The following is a 19,211-nucleotide window of genomic DNA, read 5'->3' as shown; positions in this document are numbered from 1 at the left end:
ATATAATATATATATATATATAAATATATAATATATATATATAATATATATATATATATTATATATATATATATATATATATATATATATATATATATATATAACAACTATTATAACTATAACTATAACTATAACTACACACACACGCACGCACACACGTATTAGATATCATATTAGATATTCTAATTTAGGGGTTAAGGAAATAATCAGCTAAATTGTCATAAAACATCTTTATTTACAAGAATGCCTTAACGTTTAATACTTTGTTCTATAGCTTCTTGTAAGAACATTTAAAAGGCACAATCATCATTAAATATCACAGCTCTTGAGTCTTTTTCATTATATGTGCAAATTCATTCTGACTATATGTTCCTTTAAGTTTCAGGTATTTTGTTAATCACATACAATTCAAAGAATTAAAATTTCAGAAACAATACATTAATTAATCTTCATGAACAGAAATCACTGTTATAAAAATATGTGTGAACTATACCTAAATGCATATAGTAACAAGAAAAACTCTCAGTAAAACTTTAACATCAGTGAAGTAATCACTCAAACAATGTATCATATATGAATAAAATTAATACTGTAGATATTAACATTTATCAGTTACTTACAATACAATAAAGAAACTCACAAAAAAAAATAATAATAATAAGGGTGCTGATGTAAGATTTAAATCTTATACACTAATCTTGTATTCCAAATACATCATATTGTCATACTCCCGAATTATATATTTAAGCTTCTTAATGACTGCCTTTACATCTTCCTTTTTAACATCACAATGTGTCATAAGCCTGACTGCTGTATCAGACACAGGAGACATCAGCACTATCACTTGTTCTCCGAGGTCATCTGTTTCTGTGTCTGTTACCTGATAAAAAAATGTATCATATTAATACTGTAGATGTGTTAATTACTATATCATTTCAAAGCTCCATAAAAATCATCACCATGGCTCATCTCCCTCCTGGCTGTTTAAGCATTTATAAATAAGAACGGATACAAAAGTGATCTACTATTCATACTAGTTTACTTTTTACTTCCCAATAATTATGATAAATATTCTTCTTTGGTAAAATTTTAATTTCTTTAATTTTGGATGCTATATACTAACAGTGTCTAGCAGAGACATATTCATAAGGTAATATTTTCCTATCCTAAAATGTCAAAACTGTGGCAAAAAAAAGTGATAAGACATAAAACAAAACAGAAATTTATACTCACAGAAGAAAGTCTCTGGCACAGCTTCTTAGCATTGACTCTGATATTATCACAATGAAGCATGACAACATTTGTCTGAACATCCTTAAGATCTACTGTGACTGCGCTACTATGCTCTTCTGAAACACCTAAGACAAAAAGCATTTTGTAATATACACAATAAAACCACAAATAAATCAACTTACAATTTTCGAAATGTCAAAACCAGACTCACTCTATTCATAATCACACAAAACATAAACAGTGCTTACTCTGTGCAACTGCTCTGGCATGTGTGTGATCCCAAGACAATCTTGGAGTTACATGGTCAAGAGCATATATACCAGCTGCAGCAAACATTCCTGCCTGATGTAAGCCACCTCCCAATACTTTTCTTACTCTTATGGCTCTGTCAATATTTGCATTGAACGAATCTTAAAGAAAGTTCAGACAATAGTAAGAAAAAGAGAAAGGTAGAAAAGAAAGTAATAAAACAGAAAGTTTGTATTTCCCAAAATAATAATAATAACAGTAACAGTAATTATTATTATCATTATTATTATTGTTATTAGTTATTATTATAGGCTTCTTCCATCTTCAAATCTGGCCTAACATTAATAAAATAATTATTTTTATTTTTTTCATTTGATTTAGTAAAAATCATACCATACCAAAGAACATTAATATCCTCACAATTTATTTTTCGAAATTTATTTAAAGCATTCATACTATTCAGAATACTGCAAAACAAATAAAAAACAGTCATTTAGGAGATTATTTTTCATTCCATAAACCATAAGATCTATGGAGTAGTTATAAATCAATGGTTAAGGAATGCACAGTAATAGTATCTGGATAAAAAAGCACAAGTATTGCATGACAGTAACTTTCAGCAATGAAATTAGTTACTTCAAGGATAAGGTACATATATATACTACATGACAAAATTGGCTCAAATAACAGTCACAGGATTAACAAAGCTGAACATACAAAATATTTTTAAAAGAAACAACCATAATTCTTGTAGTTACACCACTTAACAGTAACGAATCAAATCTTCTCTTTACTTTACCAGGATCTACCAAATGAATGAAATCAGTCAAAATACAAACCTTGCTATAAATTCTTTGGTGCCCACAACAAGAGATCCCATAGGTGCTCCAAGGCCCTTGTTAAGACACAGAGTTGCAGAGTCACATGACTGCACCAGTCGTGCAGGGCTCATCCCTAGAGCAACTGAAGCATTGACTAATCGAGCTCCATCCATGTGTAATAGCAAGTTCATCTCACTGCACAGAGCTCCAAGCTTTGGGTAAAAGATTAATGAAAGACAGGAAAAGTTGGTAAATACCATTAAGGCAGTACTACAGTAAAATTATTGTATACCATTGAGATTAGTTCAATTTTGGTAAAATGTTCGTATTCCAAATATATAAATGCCAATTTTTTAGAATTTAATTGTTGAATTGTTGACAGAAGAAAATCAGTATAAACATATACAAAAATACAATGTTTAGAATTTCAAATTAAAGCATGACAGAAGGTGCATAATTCTGTTTCTTTAGTGACTCACATCATCGAGCCACTGGAGAGGTAGAGCCTTCCCTCCCATCAAGTTGTGGGTATTCTCCACACACACTAGGGTTGTGACAGGCCAGTGTGGGTCATCATCTCGAACTAGTGATCGCAATTCTTGTAATGAAAAAGTCCCATCTGGATGGTTTTTAATGGTTCGATGATGGATACTACCAATCTGAAGAAAAATATTAAACACTAAAAAGAAAAATATTAATATCCTGTATTGCAGGAAAGAGAAAGCTATATGTGTAATACTGAAACAAAAAATATCATCATATCAAATTACAAATTGCATTTTTTTTTTTTTTTTTTTTTTATGAAGGTGATAGAAAAGTGATCTCCTCATATATATATTCTTAGGAAAAGTGAGGGGATGGTATATAAAGAAGATAAAAAGACAAGGATAAGAAGGAAAAGTAGAAGGGCTAAATCATGAGGATAACTGATGGGGATGAGGAGGAGAAGCAAGAATAGCAAGAATTCCAACAAAAAAGATAAAATAAAAGCAAACTTTGAAAATTATGAAGGATAATAAAGGATGCACATTCCAAATACCTGTGGAACTCCTCTCTGTGCCCAGAGATTTAGGTGACTCTGATCCCCAACAACAATTTCTGAACCCCGGCTCCAACAGTGTGTTAAAACTGAAAAATAAATATTCAGATGTATAAATAACACATAAACTTAAAGGTAAAAGCAATTTACTGATTGTTAATATTGTTTAATCATATTATCGGTATTTTCTCACTACTTTCAAAGAAAGGTAAAATTCTACCCGCCTACCCGACATAGTATTAAACCACCCATCCTTCCCAGTAAGGACATAATGCTACATCAATAACTATTTATGGATTAACATAGGACAAGAAACTTCTTAATATATACAAGTATCAGACCTAAATTTTCCTCTTACTTATATAAACAAACTTACCACACACAAGATTTGCCATAGTGCCTGATGGAACATACAAAGCTGCCTCCTTTTCTAATAATTTGGCAACTTTTTCTTCTAAAGCTGAAATATACAAAATATCACATAATTTTTTTAATATAATCAATGTATAGATAAACCAGTAAAAAAAAAAAAAAAAAAAAAAAAAGCACAAGCACAAGTCATTGGTGGTATTTATGAAAATGCAGAAAAAACAAAGTTAGTGAAAAAGCAGTACTAAAAATGTTAATGAAAATGCTTTGCCAAGATATTGTAAAGGAAGTTCAAGTTAGAATATATATAAAAATGTTTCATACTATTTGTTTGTCCATGATATATATATATGGATTGATTTTACACACCTTCATAAAGAACTACTGGACTTAATCTTTCTTTCAAGTTCTTATATTATTTAAAGAGAGATAAAGACCAAAATAATTTCAGAGATAAATATAGAAAACTGCAACTGTTTGATTATGAATTATCCACAAAGATTCTGAAGTTAAATACAATTTTTAGACATGGCTTAAAAATATACCTTTAACAGTAGAATCTTCAGAAAAAACGTCGTCACCAACTGGTGCATCAAACATGGCTTCCTTCATTTCTCTGCTTGGTTGGGTGACTGTGTCACTTCGCATATCAACAATACGCTGTATTAGAAAAAAAATGTTACTTATAACCATACTATCAATAGCAATAAAGATGAAAAAATGAAAATTTTATTGTAAATTGCAAGTGGATATTAACCCCTTAGATCTGGGTGATGTAACCATCACATCATGGAAAATTCAACTGAGGGCCAGGGTGACAGGAATATGCCTTCATGAAATTTTTGTCTGGAGACCAGAGGGATGGGAATGACTTGCCACTAGTATACAAATCTCGTAGGTGGTTAGACTCAATGGCCATTTAGGAAGGGGCTCTAACATTATTTCCATCAGTAAACAAGTGTAAAATGTACCATCCATCAGCCATGACTGGAACAGTAATGGCTCCAGGGCAGACACAAATTACAAACTCAAAAATGAAACAAGTAGAAAACTTTTACTTTTTGGCATTTTATTGCACAGAATTAAAGACTATCTTGAGAGATGATATGCAGTCTGCATAAGGAAAACAGCCTATTAAAATATTGAAACAGCACATCAAATGACAGATATAGATCTTGGAAAAAGAAAGAAAGAAAATAAAAATGCTTATGCAGAAAGAGATATAACAACACAACAAAGATATGGAGTCTTGGCACTGCAGACAAATGTTCATGTGGGCTGGGCCTACAACCCACACACCCAAGAGAATTGCCACTCAAGTAAGCCAAATACTTGGATTTTTGCCCATGTACAGGCAGTTAGTCACCCAGATCCAATGAATTAATAATATACCAAGTTAAAATACATCAAATAATTATACCAAAACATGAGGAATTCCAGTTTCATCAAGAACACTTGATAAGTCTGAAGAAACAGTGACATGTGAGCCTGCTTCAGCCATTCTCTTTTTGTGTTTCTTTCCCATTGCATGCTTCAGCAATTCTGACTTTCCTGCTGTTAATTCCTTGTTGCATACTGTGCAGTATGCTCTCTCTACTGCACTTCCCTCTGCTAACCATCCTTGGAATTCTCTCAAGTGTAACCAATCCTTGCGAAACCTATTACAACAGGATGCAATTTTTATATATCAATGGACATACCATGAAGCATGTAAGTGCTTAATATAAGAATATAATCTATGACTCATCTTTCTTCAAAATACAAAAGCAATCTTCTAGTACATGTCTATTAAAAAAAGAGAAAAATTTAAATTTTGTTCTTACTTCTGACTATAAACTCGTATTTTCCTTTTCTTGTCAGGGCGATGTTTTAGCTCTGCATCTTCAGCTTCACTAGAGTTGTGAACTTGCTCTTCCACAGACACAACCATCTCTGCAGGTACATTTTCGGAATCATCCAGACTTGGGATGCTCAAGCCCTGGCCCTCCATACTAGCTCTGAATGAATGGAAAAAAAAGAAAAAGAAAAAAAAATTACATGGCAATTAGTTATTAGTCATGAACATGTTTACTATACTTATAAACCAACAATGAATCAATTAAACTTTGTGAAGTATCTTATCTGTTTTTGAAAACTTACTGAAAACATATGGCAACTGTCCAGAATGGGATCATGCAATTATACAGAAAAATATATATATATAGCCCTATAAAAGGACAGTTACTGCTATATCAACACATCAGTTTAAGAAAAGGCTAACAGCACAGTCAGATATTTAGAGGTACTTGTAGTGCCTCACAAATCACCAATCAAATTTACAATACTACGTTTTGGTAAAATATACATTGTACAACTCAATGAAAACTTATTAACAAATAAGCAACTAGCACAAACTCTCTCTTGCCAGCATAAATGAGGTGGAGTTTTGCTGGCCTATTGCAAAGTGCTGGATGTGGTTCAATTACAGACAGTGACCTAATATGTTTTTAGCAGATGGAAATATAAGATTAACTTGTCTATATGGTAACTCTTTATCTTTTAACTTGTACTGATTTTTTTCATCATTATTTTTCCTAATTAGTCAAATGTAACTGACACATATTGTGATATGTGACAGATGGCCTACAGGTGATACAAGTAAAGGCCTCCAAAGTTTGAGTGCTCTGATATTGGCCAAAGAACTTCCATGATGAATACTGTGATAAAATATAGCTTACACCTAATTTTACAGAAAACTGACGTGAAAACCTAAAAGCTCTAATCCCTCTGTATTGTACACGATGGAGCTTTGTTTGATTTGTACTAGAGTGTCAATGGGTACATAGGCCAATGGCCAATACACTGGATAGTAGTAACCTTTGCTGATGACAGTCATCTGCACTAAAGGAAGAAGAAATGGTATCAATAACTTATTTTAAAAATCTTTACTCAAATATTTATATTTTAGGAAGCATTACCAAGAAATATTTGAGTACAAAACTAGCTAGGCATCCAAAATTAATTTCGCAAATATTTTCATAAACCATGACACAGTTATCATGGTAAGAAATGTGTCTCTTGTATTCAGTTATCTACTTATCACCTAAACTCCTTATCACCAAGAGCATTCACACCTTCCCTCTATTCTTGGTAACACTAACAACAAAAGCAAACCGTGAACTTACGTGGCAAAATGCGTCACTTCAATCGAATGTGGGATATAATCCGCCTTCATGTTTGCTACTATCACTTCCTTCTTTACACAAGTTCCAACTGAAGGCGTTGGGGAATCCTCCATCGTATCCAAACACGTCCCCACGAAACGTCAAAATTTTCCCCTTCACTACCAGGGAAATTTTCGATAACGGCACTCGTCTCAGGTGTCCTCTCTCTGCTTTGCTCTAAGCACAAGAGGGGAATGCCCTGAGTGTGTCACCCGACATCCGAAGGATAGAAAAGGCTGCAGACTATCCCGATAAGCAGAAATGCAACGAGTTCACAAAAAGCGAGCGCTGTCCGGCGGGGGAATACGGGGCACAATGGCGGCCTTGTGGGGGAGGATCCGTGCCGGGGTCCTAGAATTTCCCTGCTGTTTGTTTACAATGCGAAAAGCACGTGCGCTTCCGAGAGGCTCACAGGTGACAGGTCGTTGTCAAGCTGTGAGGTCATAATTTGTGAGGAGACAGCGATGAAGACCCAAATTTGCCCTTTCATACCTTAGAGCATTGCGTAATACAGACTCACGAAGTTGGTCAAGTCATATATATCATGGGTGACCTTCATAAATTATAACAATAATAATAGAATGATGATGGTGACTAATGATTACTAAGATGATGATGATGATGATGATGATGATGATGATGATGATGGTGATACTAATAATATCGTAATAATAATGATAATAGTTAACAACAACAATAATAATAATAAAAAAAATAACAGTAGTAAAACAATAGAGATAGGATGGTAGCAGCAAAATAATAGTACTGATAATAATAATCTTAGTTATCATAATCATTATTATTGTTACTATTATTACCATCATTATTATAATCATTGTTATTATCGTTATCATTTTTGTTGTCTTCCTCATCATTTTATTCATTCCCCATTCTATTAACACAAGTATTGACTCATACTCATATTGATATCAATATGCATCGAAGATTCTGTTTCTCGCAAGTGGGAAAGAATCAAAATTATACTCTGATATTTAATAAGTTCTGGCAAGAGTCACACCATATAGAGATCCTATATCCAGTTATCCTGGGGAACGTCCTTTTCCCGAGGGTCAACATATTGCTTAGGTTCTGATTCTTTTACAGACGGTGATCGATAGTTTATCCGGTTGTGTGACTAATCGTTTAAGTTTAATCCAAACACTTTTACAGAAGCTTTGTTATCAATACTATTCGGCAAATATTCAAACCATTGATAAAAAGTTGATTTTGCATATTCTTCAAGGATATTTAAGCACTTAAACCAGTACGATAGAACAGCCCTCCAACTTTGGGAGATATCCGATTAATTTTCCTTCTTTTTTATTTTTCTTCCATTGGTACCGAATATTCATTATATTTATCAATATCCTGGCATTAATTAAGAACAAGTAGAGGCCCAAGACCCGACTCTTGGAACTCCACTGCTGACATTTCATGATTTTAATTTACATGAGGAAATTCAGATTATATCAATTGTTTCCAGGGAAAATTTATATAGAGACTATTAATTTTTTCCGAGGACTTTGACTTTATACCGTCATATTCTGTAATTAATATTGTAAAAAAAAAAAAAAAAAATTCCTGTTACCTTCTCTATTTTCAGTTGAGTCTTTTCAAGTTTATGACATGGGCTACCTACTCTTACGAAAGCCGTAATGCCCATGATTAGGTGCTATGCAACTTTTTTTTCGAACTTCTCCTTAAGTAAAATCTTGCACTGACATATCACCTTCAGTGCACTTTGGTAAATTTCCAAAGAAACTGCTGTAATTTCGTTTTAAAAGTCCTTAAACTGAATTTTACCTCACCTACAGTATTGCCTATCAATGAATTGGAATCTTTCCACAAAGTGTACTTGTCCTGTAGCTATTGACACAGCTACACTATTCATAACCAGTAATAACTGAATCTGAAAAGATGGCAGTCACTGGACATGGTGATTATCATGCATTGGGCAGGGGCCAATGAATGATAAAAGGTTGGGAACCACATTACTAGAAACTTCTCGCTTCTTTGCTATCTCTGGTAAAACTAACTCGTGATCGAATTTCCTATACATCAGAACCATATAAGGAGAAATAACTTTTTACTTTCTCACTAGTTTATCACTAATGTTTAGAGCGCCATCGCAAAGTTTTCGTTGTGGCAAGTGTGTGTGTGTGTGTGTGTGTGTGTGTGTGTGTGTGTGTGTGTGTGTGTGTGTGTGTGTGTGTGTGTGTGTGTGTGTGTGTGTGTGTGTGTGTGTGTGTGTGTGTGTGTGTGTGTGTGTGTGTGTGTGTATGTGTGTGTGTGTGTGTGTGTGTGCGCGCGCGCGCGAGCCAATATGCTTGCGAAATCGTTTTAAGACGGGTGACAATCGGTTAGCTGGGCTCGGGAGTATCACAAAAGCTGTAGATCAAGGTATCAGCTGCGTTGATGACGAATTTGCAACTATAGTAAGCAAATGCTGCTTTTCGATGGCAACTAGAAAATCATACCTCGATCCCACGTCTGTTTTTAAGATCTCACATATGGCTCTCAATTCACCTTTTTAGCACTCTCTCTCTCTCTCTCTCTCTCTCTCTCTCTCTCTCTCTCTCTCTCTCTCTCTCTCTCTCTCTCTCTCTCTCTCTCTCTCTCTTACATACACACACATACACACACACACACACACACACACACACAGGGACAGAGACAGAGTGAGAGAGAGAGAGAGAGAGAAAGAGAAAGAAAGAGAAAAAGAGAGGCCACGCACGCACACACACACACACACACACACACACACACACACACACACACACACACACACACACACACACACACACACACAGGGACAGAGACAGAGTGAGAGAGAGAGAAAGAGAAAAAGAGGCGCGCACCACACACACACACACACACACACACACACACACACACACACACACACACACACACACACACACATTAAATAAGATTCATGATTATTAAATTAAAGATCTTGTACTGAAAAAGCCAGGCGGACACATGGAAATTAGATTCAACTTTCCTGTCACACGTAGTTGCGTTCAAGGTCCATCAAGTAAGCAATAAACATCGAAAAGAGAGACACAAATAGTCTTTTGATAATATATAGACCTTGATCGCGTTGTTACCTTCCGCGAATTGTTAAATTTCGGCTGTATCCTCTTCTCTTTCCCTATTCGCATCCGTTTTAGGAACAAAGTCTCCGATTGTTAAACCAAAAATTAAATACTTTGTTTTTTTTCCTGTACTCAGGTTGTTTAGTCATTTTTTGTTTTTGTTTACATAGCATTAGTTACATTGCAGTTAGGTTTCCAATAAGAAATATAGGATGTGCGAAATTAACCGATAGTTATTGATAATCATTAATAATTATTACATGTTTAATCCCATGTGTATAGAGATGCTTATCCTTACAGAGTTTGAAAGAAATATTGGAGTTTTCGTGTAATTAATGTGCTATATGAAGTGAATTTAGACACGTTAGAAGCCATGATGTGGCTCATTGTCAATGAATGTTTATTCATGTGTATGTCTCATTGTGTGCTTTTAAATGACACGCATCAAAGTGTGTCTGTATGTGTATTTGAATCAGATGTGTTGGCGTCTGTGTTTTTAAAACCATGAATCGATGTTGTAAGAATATAATATTCCATTTTCGCACGGGTATTTGTAACAAAGGATATTACTAAATATGTCGAAAGTATTTTTGTTTCACAACCTATCATCCTATCGTCGTAATCTATCAGGCAATCAAGGGAATCGAATACGTGGACAACACATCATCATTCTCGGTCTTTATCCGTGTCACATAAAAGCGCACAATCCGCAACAGTTAATAGTGTCATAACATAAGAGTACGGGCGTGAGTTATTAAGATACGGTTTGGAAAAAGTTGATACATTTAGATCATTTATTAGGCATATAAAATCTATAAAGAATAAAATACTTGATTATTTTGACTGAATGGTCAACAAATTTGACAAGTTTCTCATCTACGCAATCCGGATATAATATCATTGGACAGCTGTTGGCAGAAGAGGATACGGAGTGATTTGTATACATATTCCTTTTAACTCGTAACAGTAAAAAGTTAACCATGGTTTTGATGACGATGATAGCGAGAGCCTCGGATGGGCTTCCACTTGCTGCATCATTACAGGAAGATGAACAGGTAAATGTATGTGATTTTAACTGTAAATGTGTGATGTTTCCGCACAGCCCACAGCCGTTCTTTTCTGGTCTAAATGATGATAATATTTTTGCCATTTTGTCTTGTCTTTGGTAAGGACAAAAGTTATGAGGAGTGTTTAATGTACCGAAGGAATACTTCCCATTATAAGATGAGGAATGTGTTACTGAATTGGTGTGTTGTTGGCCATTTATGGATAATTGCATTGGTTACTTCCCTCTGTCAAAACCTGCCAGACTGAGTTTAGCCTTTCGACACCGGGAGTGCATTTATACTTTCAGTGTTCATTGCGGATTTGTTTTCATGAACATGTTTACATAGAGATTGCTGGAGAAATGCTTAGTCATCTGGGACTCAATTAGTAGATTATGTCACTGCACCTATTTACCCCATTCCTTGATTTTAAAAAAGTTTCTATTTTGTTGATAATTGAACTACAGCTAACATAATAAGAATAACAATTATGATGATAAAAGCAATGATATCAGTAAAGATAGTAGCCTAATATAGTAAATATAAAAAGTTATCTATAAAATATGGTATAGTTTCAGTTTCCCACAGCCATGTAGTACAAGGTAAAATTTGCCTAAAAAAGTAATGTCCAGAACATCATGAAAATATGTTGTTAGGTCATTGTTACTGAGAAATTAGAGAGCTTATAATTTGCTTAGAATCTTTGGGGGCTTCTGTAAGGGGCATATGAAATTGTATTTTTATTTCAGGATTAATGTGAAACATGATGAAATCTATAAAAGATGTAATCCATATTTGCCTTTGTATTATATATTTCTTTTATGGCTTGATTGGTACTGATAATGTACCATCTTATAGTAGTTTTTATAATTGGATTCATATAGCAGCATAAAATATGGATTTGATTTACTTTTGTGTAATAATCTTGTAGTGTTACTGAATGAATACTTTGACAAAAGAAGATATAGAACACCAAGGGAATGGCTAAAACCATATTAGAAATAAAAGAATATACTAGATTAATGGTGTAAGGATACATTTTTGTTGTTCTGTATACAGTCTAGCCCTGTAACTGTAGCTGGAGTGTATATGGTTACCCCATGATATTTTAACCACTGTAATTTAGAGGATTAACTATTTGAAAGGGCAATCCTGAATGTAATGATTACATGGGCCCAAGAGAATAAGGCAGCACTTGTGAAAGGGAAGGTAGATGTAACAAGAAAAGTAAAGTTTGGGATTTGTCAAAGATGGAAATGGTAGAGCAAAGATATATTATGAGAACAAATGCAGTAAAATTTCATTTGTACTTTTTCAATGAGAAATTTTATTGAATTTCATGCATCAAGCATGCTTTAACAAGAAAATATGGTAATTTTATTATGTAAAAAAAAAACTTGCATGATTCCTGTAATTATGAAGTAAGAAATTGATGATATTGATTTACTAATATACAAATTTTCCAAGAACAAAAGGATTGACACTTTATTTAACCAGATAATGAAAGCTAAAATATTTAGTAGTCAGGCAAGTATGGGCCTATAGTGTACCATAGTGTACAACACTCTGTGCCCAGGAAATTACCTGGATTGACTCATGATATGATGAGGCATTGCTGGCTGGGCATCTGTGATTATTTGTCATGTCATGATAGCCTGTCACTTACAGTCAGTGGGTTAATCTAGAGTGTGAGCAGACTTTTGAATATCTTATGATTACAAACCACAATAAAGGAGTGAATATAATCATTCAGTTTATTTGGAAGCTTTTTCATGTATATATGATATACAATGAGGTCATATGAGTATTTATTTAAAATCTTGTGACCTAAGTTCATCACGAGTCTAGGGAAATTAGTGGTGTTTTATTATATTCTTTGTAATTGGGTGTGAATTTAATACCAAAAAATTATGTATACTCAATAATAGAAGCTGATTTTTTATATGTTCTTTACATTTCAGTCAGGACGAAATCTTCTGGAGTATCAGAACCAGGCCAAAATGCTTTTTAAAAAATTAACAGTCAACAGCCCAAACAGATGTTCCATAGAAACAGGCCCATATCTTTTTCAGTAAGTATTTACAGTATTGTATAATGTTTGTGTGTTATTTATTATTTTTATTTGTTTATATATGAAAGTTCATTCATTTTGAATATATGCATACTTTAACCCTTTCCCGACGGGTAGTATTCATAGTGGCCCGGGCCTCGCTGCCGGGGGCTTATATCGTTGCCCTAGCATGCGTGACCACTCATGCCAAATACCAGCATCCCATGCCGTTTCTTTGTAATACTACGAGGATATGTTGTATTTTCAGTTTTCATTATTTTCTAAAAGTCTCTACTTGTCATTCTTCCTGATAAATCGAGACTGAAGGGTATTTTTGTTGTTATATAGACTCCATAGTTGATCATTATTCAGTCTATAGTCTGAATAGAATAAGCAGTGTGCGGCATCATGGAGGTGAAATTGTCGGTTTGTTACTTTTTTTTTTTTCATAGTAAAAATTAGTGTTAAAAACGACTTAATCACACTTTCAATGGCAGAAAAATAATATTTTGCCGTGATTGTAACAAAAAAAAAAAAAAAATCATGGCATGTCCATACATACACCATGGCATGTACATACATGTCCCTGGCAGATAGTCCCGCCATGCCATGGCATGTGCGTACGTGCCACCCGTCGGCAAAGGGTTAATATATGCTTGTTAGGAGGTATGTGTTTTTTGATAATTTACTCTGGCAATAATGTTGAGATAAAAGCAGTTCATGAAGGTCTTAGATATACAAAATATTTTTATGGGATTGCACTTAGGCTTTAGATATTTTGGCTGCAGTACATAGGAATATTTGGAAAATTATCTCTCAGTTCAGTAACATATACAAACCTTTTAAGGTCTGAATAAATTTTTTTTATTGATTCCGTAGTTAAAACCTTTAAAGATAAATAAAACATATTGTGAAGATCTTGAAAGTTGATTCTGCTGAAGACTTATTCTTAATTAAAAATTGAGAAGTTAAAGGATAGTATTGTTGATATAGTTATTACTTTATACTCTTCACTGATGTGTATCATCATAGTTGTTGCATTGTATTTGATTCTCTACCCCTTTCCAGCTATGTAATTGATAATGAAGTGTGTTACCTGGTGCTATGTGAACGGGGTTTCAGCAAAAAGTCAGCTTTCACATTCCTGGAAGAAATGTCTGCTGAGTTTAATTCACAGTATGGACGTCGAGTTGCACATGTTTCCAGGCCATATTCCTTCATAGAGTTTGGTATGTCGTAATAGTTTTCAGGTATATTAGCAATGTAATAATAGAGCATTATTCTCCTAGGAATGATATGTCTTTTTGTCATTGGGTGGAAATACCACTGCTGACTTGTTGTAATAAGTAACAATATCCTACTTGGTTGCAGACACTTACATCCAAAAGCTCCGTCGTCAGTACAGTGATCAAAGAGGACGACGCCACATGCACCAGCTACGAGAAGACTTGAATGATGTGCAGAGGATTATGATGGACAACATTGATGACGTTTTGCAACGAGGTGCTGCACTGTCAGGTGAGTTGAGGAATAAATTTGCCATACTTGACTTAAACCATCAGCATAGTAAGTGCCAGTCATTTTTTAGTTTATTTATTTAGTAAAATGCTCACTGACTAAATGGGAATAGAATTTCTCATGTCAATTTTTTTAATATCTATTAAAAAAAAGCCTAAGTCACACTATTCTCATTTCTCAGTAAGTTTTGTGGCTATGTTAGATAGACTTTTCAGTTCTGTTGAAGATAACAACATTGTTTTTGAGTCAGCAAAAGAGAAAATTAATAGAAAAGCTACATAGTTAATGTGTATATAACTAAGGATCGTAACAGAAATAGAACTGAAGATAAATCCATTTTGTAGAGGTGAATAAAGACTTTTCATGCTTTAGTCAGTATGAAAAATTATTGTACAGGGGTATATCTATAGTATACTATAACTCATCATAAAATCCACAATAAATGATATACTGTAATATTTATACAAAAATGGTAATTGAAATATAGGGGTGATAATTTATATACTGAGAAGAGTTTTGCCTGTAATTTGAAATTTCATTTGTATACAAGATTGCTGTAGTGTATTTAGCAGCAGGGATTTTAGCTATAAAGATACTACTGCCCAGTAAGTAAAATTTATAATTGATCCTGGATAATCTCACTCGTTTCAGATTTGGAGACAAAGGCTTCTGGTTTATCAATGATGTCAAAAAAGTACCACAAAGATGCCCAGTATTTGAACATGCGGTCTACCTATGCAAAAATTGCTGCTGGGGCAGTGGTCGGATTAGTGTTTTTGGTGTACTTCTTTGTGTTTTAATCAGTTGGCATTATCAAGTTTATTTTAATTTCTTTATATTGTTGGTAAATATGATCAGATTATTTGTAGTTGTAAAAATTATTCCTATTTATACATGTAATAGTTTTACAAGCCAAGTGACTAGGTATTCATTCTTTTTGGCAAAAGCAATCTACTTTCTAAAGGACTAACTTATAAATGTGACAACCAACTATTTGTGTTTATATTACAACCTTCAGGACTTTTGTTGAAAAAGGATCATCCGCATAAAGGCATTGTTTGTACCATTTTCCTCAGTCAACTTTTCTGGTTCATAAAAGAAAATCCACCTATAACATTTTTTATTGACAAAGTAAATCTCCCAACATTGATATTGTGAGCAGCTTCTTTATAGATGTATTTTGGAACAAGTAATTGCATTTCCTCTCTGCCCAGTCTAAAATTGTGATATATGTGTAACTTGATATTGCTAAATCAACATTGTTGTCTGGATGTCAGCAACGTCAAGGTGAAGAGAAAAAAAATGTCATTTGTTTTGAGATGGCAGTAGCTGATCAAAGACATTTAATATAACTTGTTCTATATGCAAAGCTAATTTTTCAAATGGCTAAAAAGATTTGTAAGTTTGTCCCTTAATTTTTTTTTACCTTTAGGGTTGAAGTGTATGGCAGGTATATAACCTGATTTAATGTACATAATATAGTTAAAAAAATGTAAAAATATTCCAAGATTATTGAAACTTTGCCTTTTGTCTTTCATATACCTGTACACTTCCAGCTTCAGATCTTCTTGATTTTTCCAGAAAAACTTTATACTCAGAAACACAGATGATTTTGACAAACAGCTGTAGGAAAAAATAGATAGTGTAATTACTGGAGTGTATGTGTTTAGTATAGCTCCAGACATACCTAGTTTTGGGTATGGAGACAAAGTTACTCCTTTTTTATTTATAGTTTAAAAGTTCCCATGGGACTATGCGGTAGGAAAGAGTTAGATACTTCCAACTTTATCAAGACCTGACATTAGATTATTATTATTACTGTATTGTTATGCTATTGGATTTTAATGTCATGTACTCTGTCTGCATCTTGGAGCAAGAAAACAGATAGTGTTTTTTGTTGAAGAAATCTGAAATATTATCTTTGTATTGCTAAAGCAACCATCATGAGAAAATAACTTACGAGCATACTTCAAGAGGAAGTTTTCTATTTTAAAGATGGTGTGAGTAATACCCACACACACACACACACACACACACACACACACACACACACACACACACACACACACACACACACACACACACACACACACACACACACACACACACACACCTTTTTGGTTGGTTAGTTTGAAAGGTAAACGTAATTGACTTTTAGTAAGAATATGTGATTACCACCAGGTTGTAGTCAACCTGAGTTTGTATAACTATGGAAAAATATTTTAAGGTTTGTTAAAGTCATCATATAAACTGAGTATCTCTAAGGTAATGGTTGATGAAGATTTCATACTTAGTATTTATTACAGCTGATGTGGGAGAATCTTAGTGACAAAAGTGAGGTCTTCCCATTACAGTGCTTTCACATGTAATAGAAAGTATGTAACCAAAACAATAACTTAAGCTTAGGATAAAAAGGTTCGAAACTGAAGACATCGAGATGAGGAATTCATGATTGTTTTATCTTCCTTTATTTGTTGTATGCTTTGTCTCCACTACATTCACGGCACTGGTGTTAAATGCTATCATCACAGAAGGATGATTTGTCTTTCATACTTTTGTACAAGATTTCACCACAGATAAAGTGTGACCATGGCAAATCAGCATTTTTTTCTCCCCAGGATTTCTAAATCAAGGGTGACCCTTGAGACTGTATGTTTTATACATGTGTTTTGAAGGAAACAAACCTATCTGTCTTTCTTTTATTGAGAACTTAATAATATTGTGTATTGACATGTTGACTTTGCAAAAAAATATAAATTTCTTAAACAAAAGCTGTTTTCTTTGTAAATATCCATTAGCTGTTACACTTTCTATTAGGAAGTGTGTAAGTTAGTAAATAAGTTTTAAATGAACTTTGCATATTTTTGTTACACTATTTACTGATAAACAGTGTTGATATTGCTAGACCTAAGGATGTGTGAATATTATATGTAAATTATGATACTGAAATATATATACAGTTCCAGTATATTAAAAAGTAAATTGTAGTACATTAAAGCTTATCAGGTAAGAGATCATAGTGAAGGATTACATACTTCCACTATGTGTGTATATACATACATAGAGTGAGTGAGAGTGTGTGTGTGTGTGTGTGTGTGTGTGTGTGTGTGTGTGTGTGTGTGTGTGTGTGTGTGTGTGTGTGTGTGTGTGTGTGTGTGTGTGTGTGTGTGTGTGTGTGTGTGTGTGTGTGTGTGTGTGTGTGTTTTATACGTATATCTTTGCACGAACAGGTACACAGACACACAAATATCAGATTACATCACAGAGTAATCTAACATAACTGATTTACTTTCCATGGTTTTCACCTCTATAATGTGGTGAAGGAATTGGCAGAAGGCTGTACTTCTCTCCCCCTGTAGACAATCATTGATCAATTGTTTTTGCGTTCACCCTGTAAAGAAATATAAATAATTAGCAAAAATAGGTTCATCACTCTAGGAGATGCAGCACCATTATACCCTTAAATATTCAACTGGGCATTAGTGTGAAAATGTTTAATTTATCAATGGCAGCATTTTTGTAATTTAACCGTCTGTGGTTACTCGTGTGCTTTGTATATAATAAAACAGAAAAAAACATAACCGCTACCTATTTTATTATGTGTACAAAACAGAAAAGAAGTACTGTAGTTAATAACACCAATATTTATATAGTAAATTTATTTTATGTCCCTCTAACGCCCAACTCCCAATCAATAGAATATGCCATCTCACCTTGATAAAACGAGAAAGCGGGATTCCCGTGACCAGTGGGGTCATAGGGTATACCTGCAGAGGGGTAACTCTGGTAAACTGGCCTATAGACTGGTCGCCGGTACTCAGGAGCTGCAATCTTTTTGGGTTTTCTGGAATTTCTTTTTGGTATGCGAAAGTGTATTCCTCCAGCAGCATGTGTGAGACTGATCGTCAACACCAGAGAGGCCAAAAAGAGGGAAATCTGGGGGAAAAACAAGTTATAAAAGGATTTGTATGGCTAGCAATAGCGTTTTATTTGGGGTTTTTCTTTTTGGTCTTCTGTGTGGGGCGAAGATATAACAAGGAGAAGCAATGAAGATTCTAAATAAGTGACATTTTTTAAAATCAAAATCTGCAGTGCTGATGTCGTTTCTTAGATTATCACCCCAGATGCGCAGGGCTTAAGGGTACACAGGAACACCAGTAATTGAGAGGAGAGAGAGAGACAGTGTAGGGGGTAAGAGATAAATCGATAAAGGGGGATGCAGAGAGAGAGAGAGAAAGGGGGGGGGGTTGAGGATGGGGATAGGGTGAGCGAGAGAGAGAGAGGGGGTAGGGGATATGGGATAGGGGAGAGGGAGAGAGAGAGGGTGGATAGAGACAGAGAGGGGGTGGATAGAGACAGAGAGAGGGTGGATAGAGAGACAGAGAGAGAGTGGATAGGGAGAGAGACAGAGGGAGGGTGCATAAGGAGAGAGAGTGAGAGTAAGGGGAAAGATAAATAGATAAAGGGGGGATACAGAGCAAGAGAGCGAGAGACAGAGAGGGGGTGGGATAGGGAATGAAGAAGGGAGGGAGGGAGGGAGAGAAAGAGAGAAAAGAGAAAAGAGAGAGAGAGAGAGAGACAGATA

The 19,211-nt window shown here is 34.4% G+C and overlaps 2 protein-coding genes across 3 annotated transcripts; one reads left to right on the top strand and one right to left on the bottom strand.

The window, feature by feature from the left end:
- Positions 1–211: 211 nt before the first annotated feature.
- Positions 212–7,224, bottom strand: LOC119574093 (probable low-specificity L-threonine aldolase 2). Its single transcript, XM_037921173.1, has 11 exons — positions 6,876–7,224; positions 5,535–5,708; positions 5,132–5,369; positions 4,257–4,371; positions 3,719–3,802; positions 3,343–3,431; positions 2,783–2,962; positions 2,322–2,515; positions 1,482–1,618; positions 1,234–1,358; positions 212–880 (listed from the first exon to the last, which is right to left on the bottom strand). Exons 1-11 carry the CDS (start codon positions 6,986–6,988, stop codon positions 686–688), a joined length of 1,644 nt encoding a protein of 547 aa, XP_037777101.1. The 5' UTR covers positions 6,989–7,224; the 3' UTR covers positions 212–685.
- Positions 7,225–10,896: 3,672 nt separating this feature from the next.
- On the top strand, positions 10,897–17,223 carry LOC119574046 (vesicle-trafficking protein SEC22b-B-like). Of its 2 annotated transcripts, none has more exons than XM_037921138.1 (5): positions 10,897–11,073; positions 13,020–13,129; positions 14,177–14,337; positions 14,480–14,626; positions 15,278–15,617. In XM_037921138.1, exons 1-5 carry the CDS (start codon positions 10,993–10,995, stop codon positions 15,424–15,426), a joined length of 648 nt encoding a protein of 215 aa, XP_037777066.1. In that variant the 5' UTR covers positions 10,897–10,992; the 3' UTR covers positions 15,427–15,617. The 2 variants fall into 2 exon arrangements, with proteins under 2 accessions (XP_037777066.1, XP_037777074.1); XM_037921146.1 differs by having other exon boundaries at positions 10,899–11,067; positions 15,278–17,223.
- Positions 17,224–19,211: the final 1,988 nt, after the last annotated feature.

The sequence above is a fragment of the Penaeus monodon genome, chromosome 1, assembly GCF_015228065.2.
Source record: "Penaeus monodon isolate SGIC_2016 chromosome 1, NSTDA_Pmon_1, whole genome shotgun sequence".
Taxonomy (NCBI): domain Eukaryota; kingdom Metazoa; phylum Arthropoda; class Malacostraca; order Decapoda; family Penaeidae; genus Penaeus; species Penaeus monodon.
Note: the sequence above shows the minus strand (reverse complement) of the source record. Positions and strands in the feature narration are given on the sequence as shown.

Coding starts and splice junctions, on each gene's coding strand:
- LOC119574093 (XM_037921173.1), bottom strand. CDS start 6,988: ATGGAGGATTCCCCAACGCCTTCAGTTGGAACTTGTGTAAAGAAGGAA. Junction 5,370..5,534: donor ATACGAGTTTATAGTCAGAA/GTAAGAACAAAA, acceptor CTGTTGTAATAG/GTTTCGCAAGGATTGGTTAC. Junction 1,619..2,321: donor ACCAAAGAATTTATAGCAAG/GTTTGTATTTTG, acceptor AAATATTGACAG/AGCCATAAGAGTAAGAAAAG.
- LOC119574046 (XM_037921138.1), top strand. CDS start 10,993: ATGGTTTTGATGACGATGATAGCGAGAGCCTCGGATGGGCTTCCACTT. Junction 13,130..14,176: donor ACAGGCCCATATCTTTTTCA/GTAAGTATTTAC, acceptor ACCCCTTTCCAG/CTATGTAATTGATAATGAAG. Junction 14,627..15,277: donor ACGAGGTGCTGCACTGTCAG/GTGAGTTGAGGA, acceptor CACTCGTTTCAG/ATTTGGAGACAAAGGCTTCT.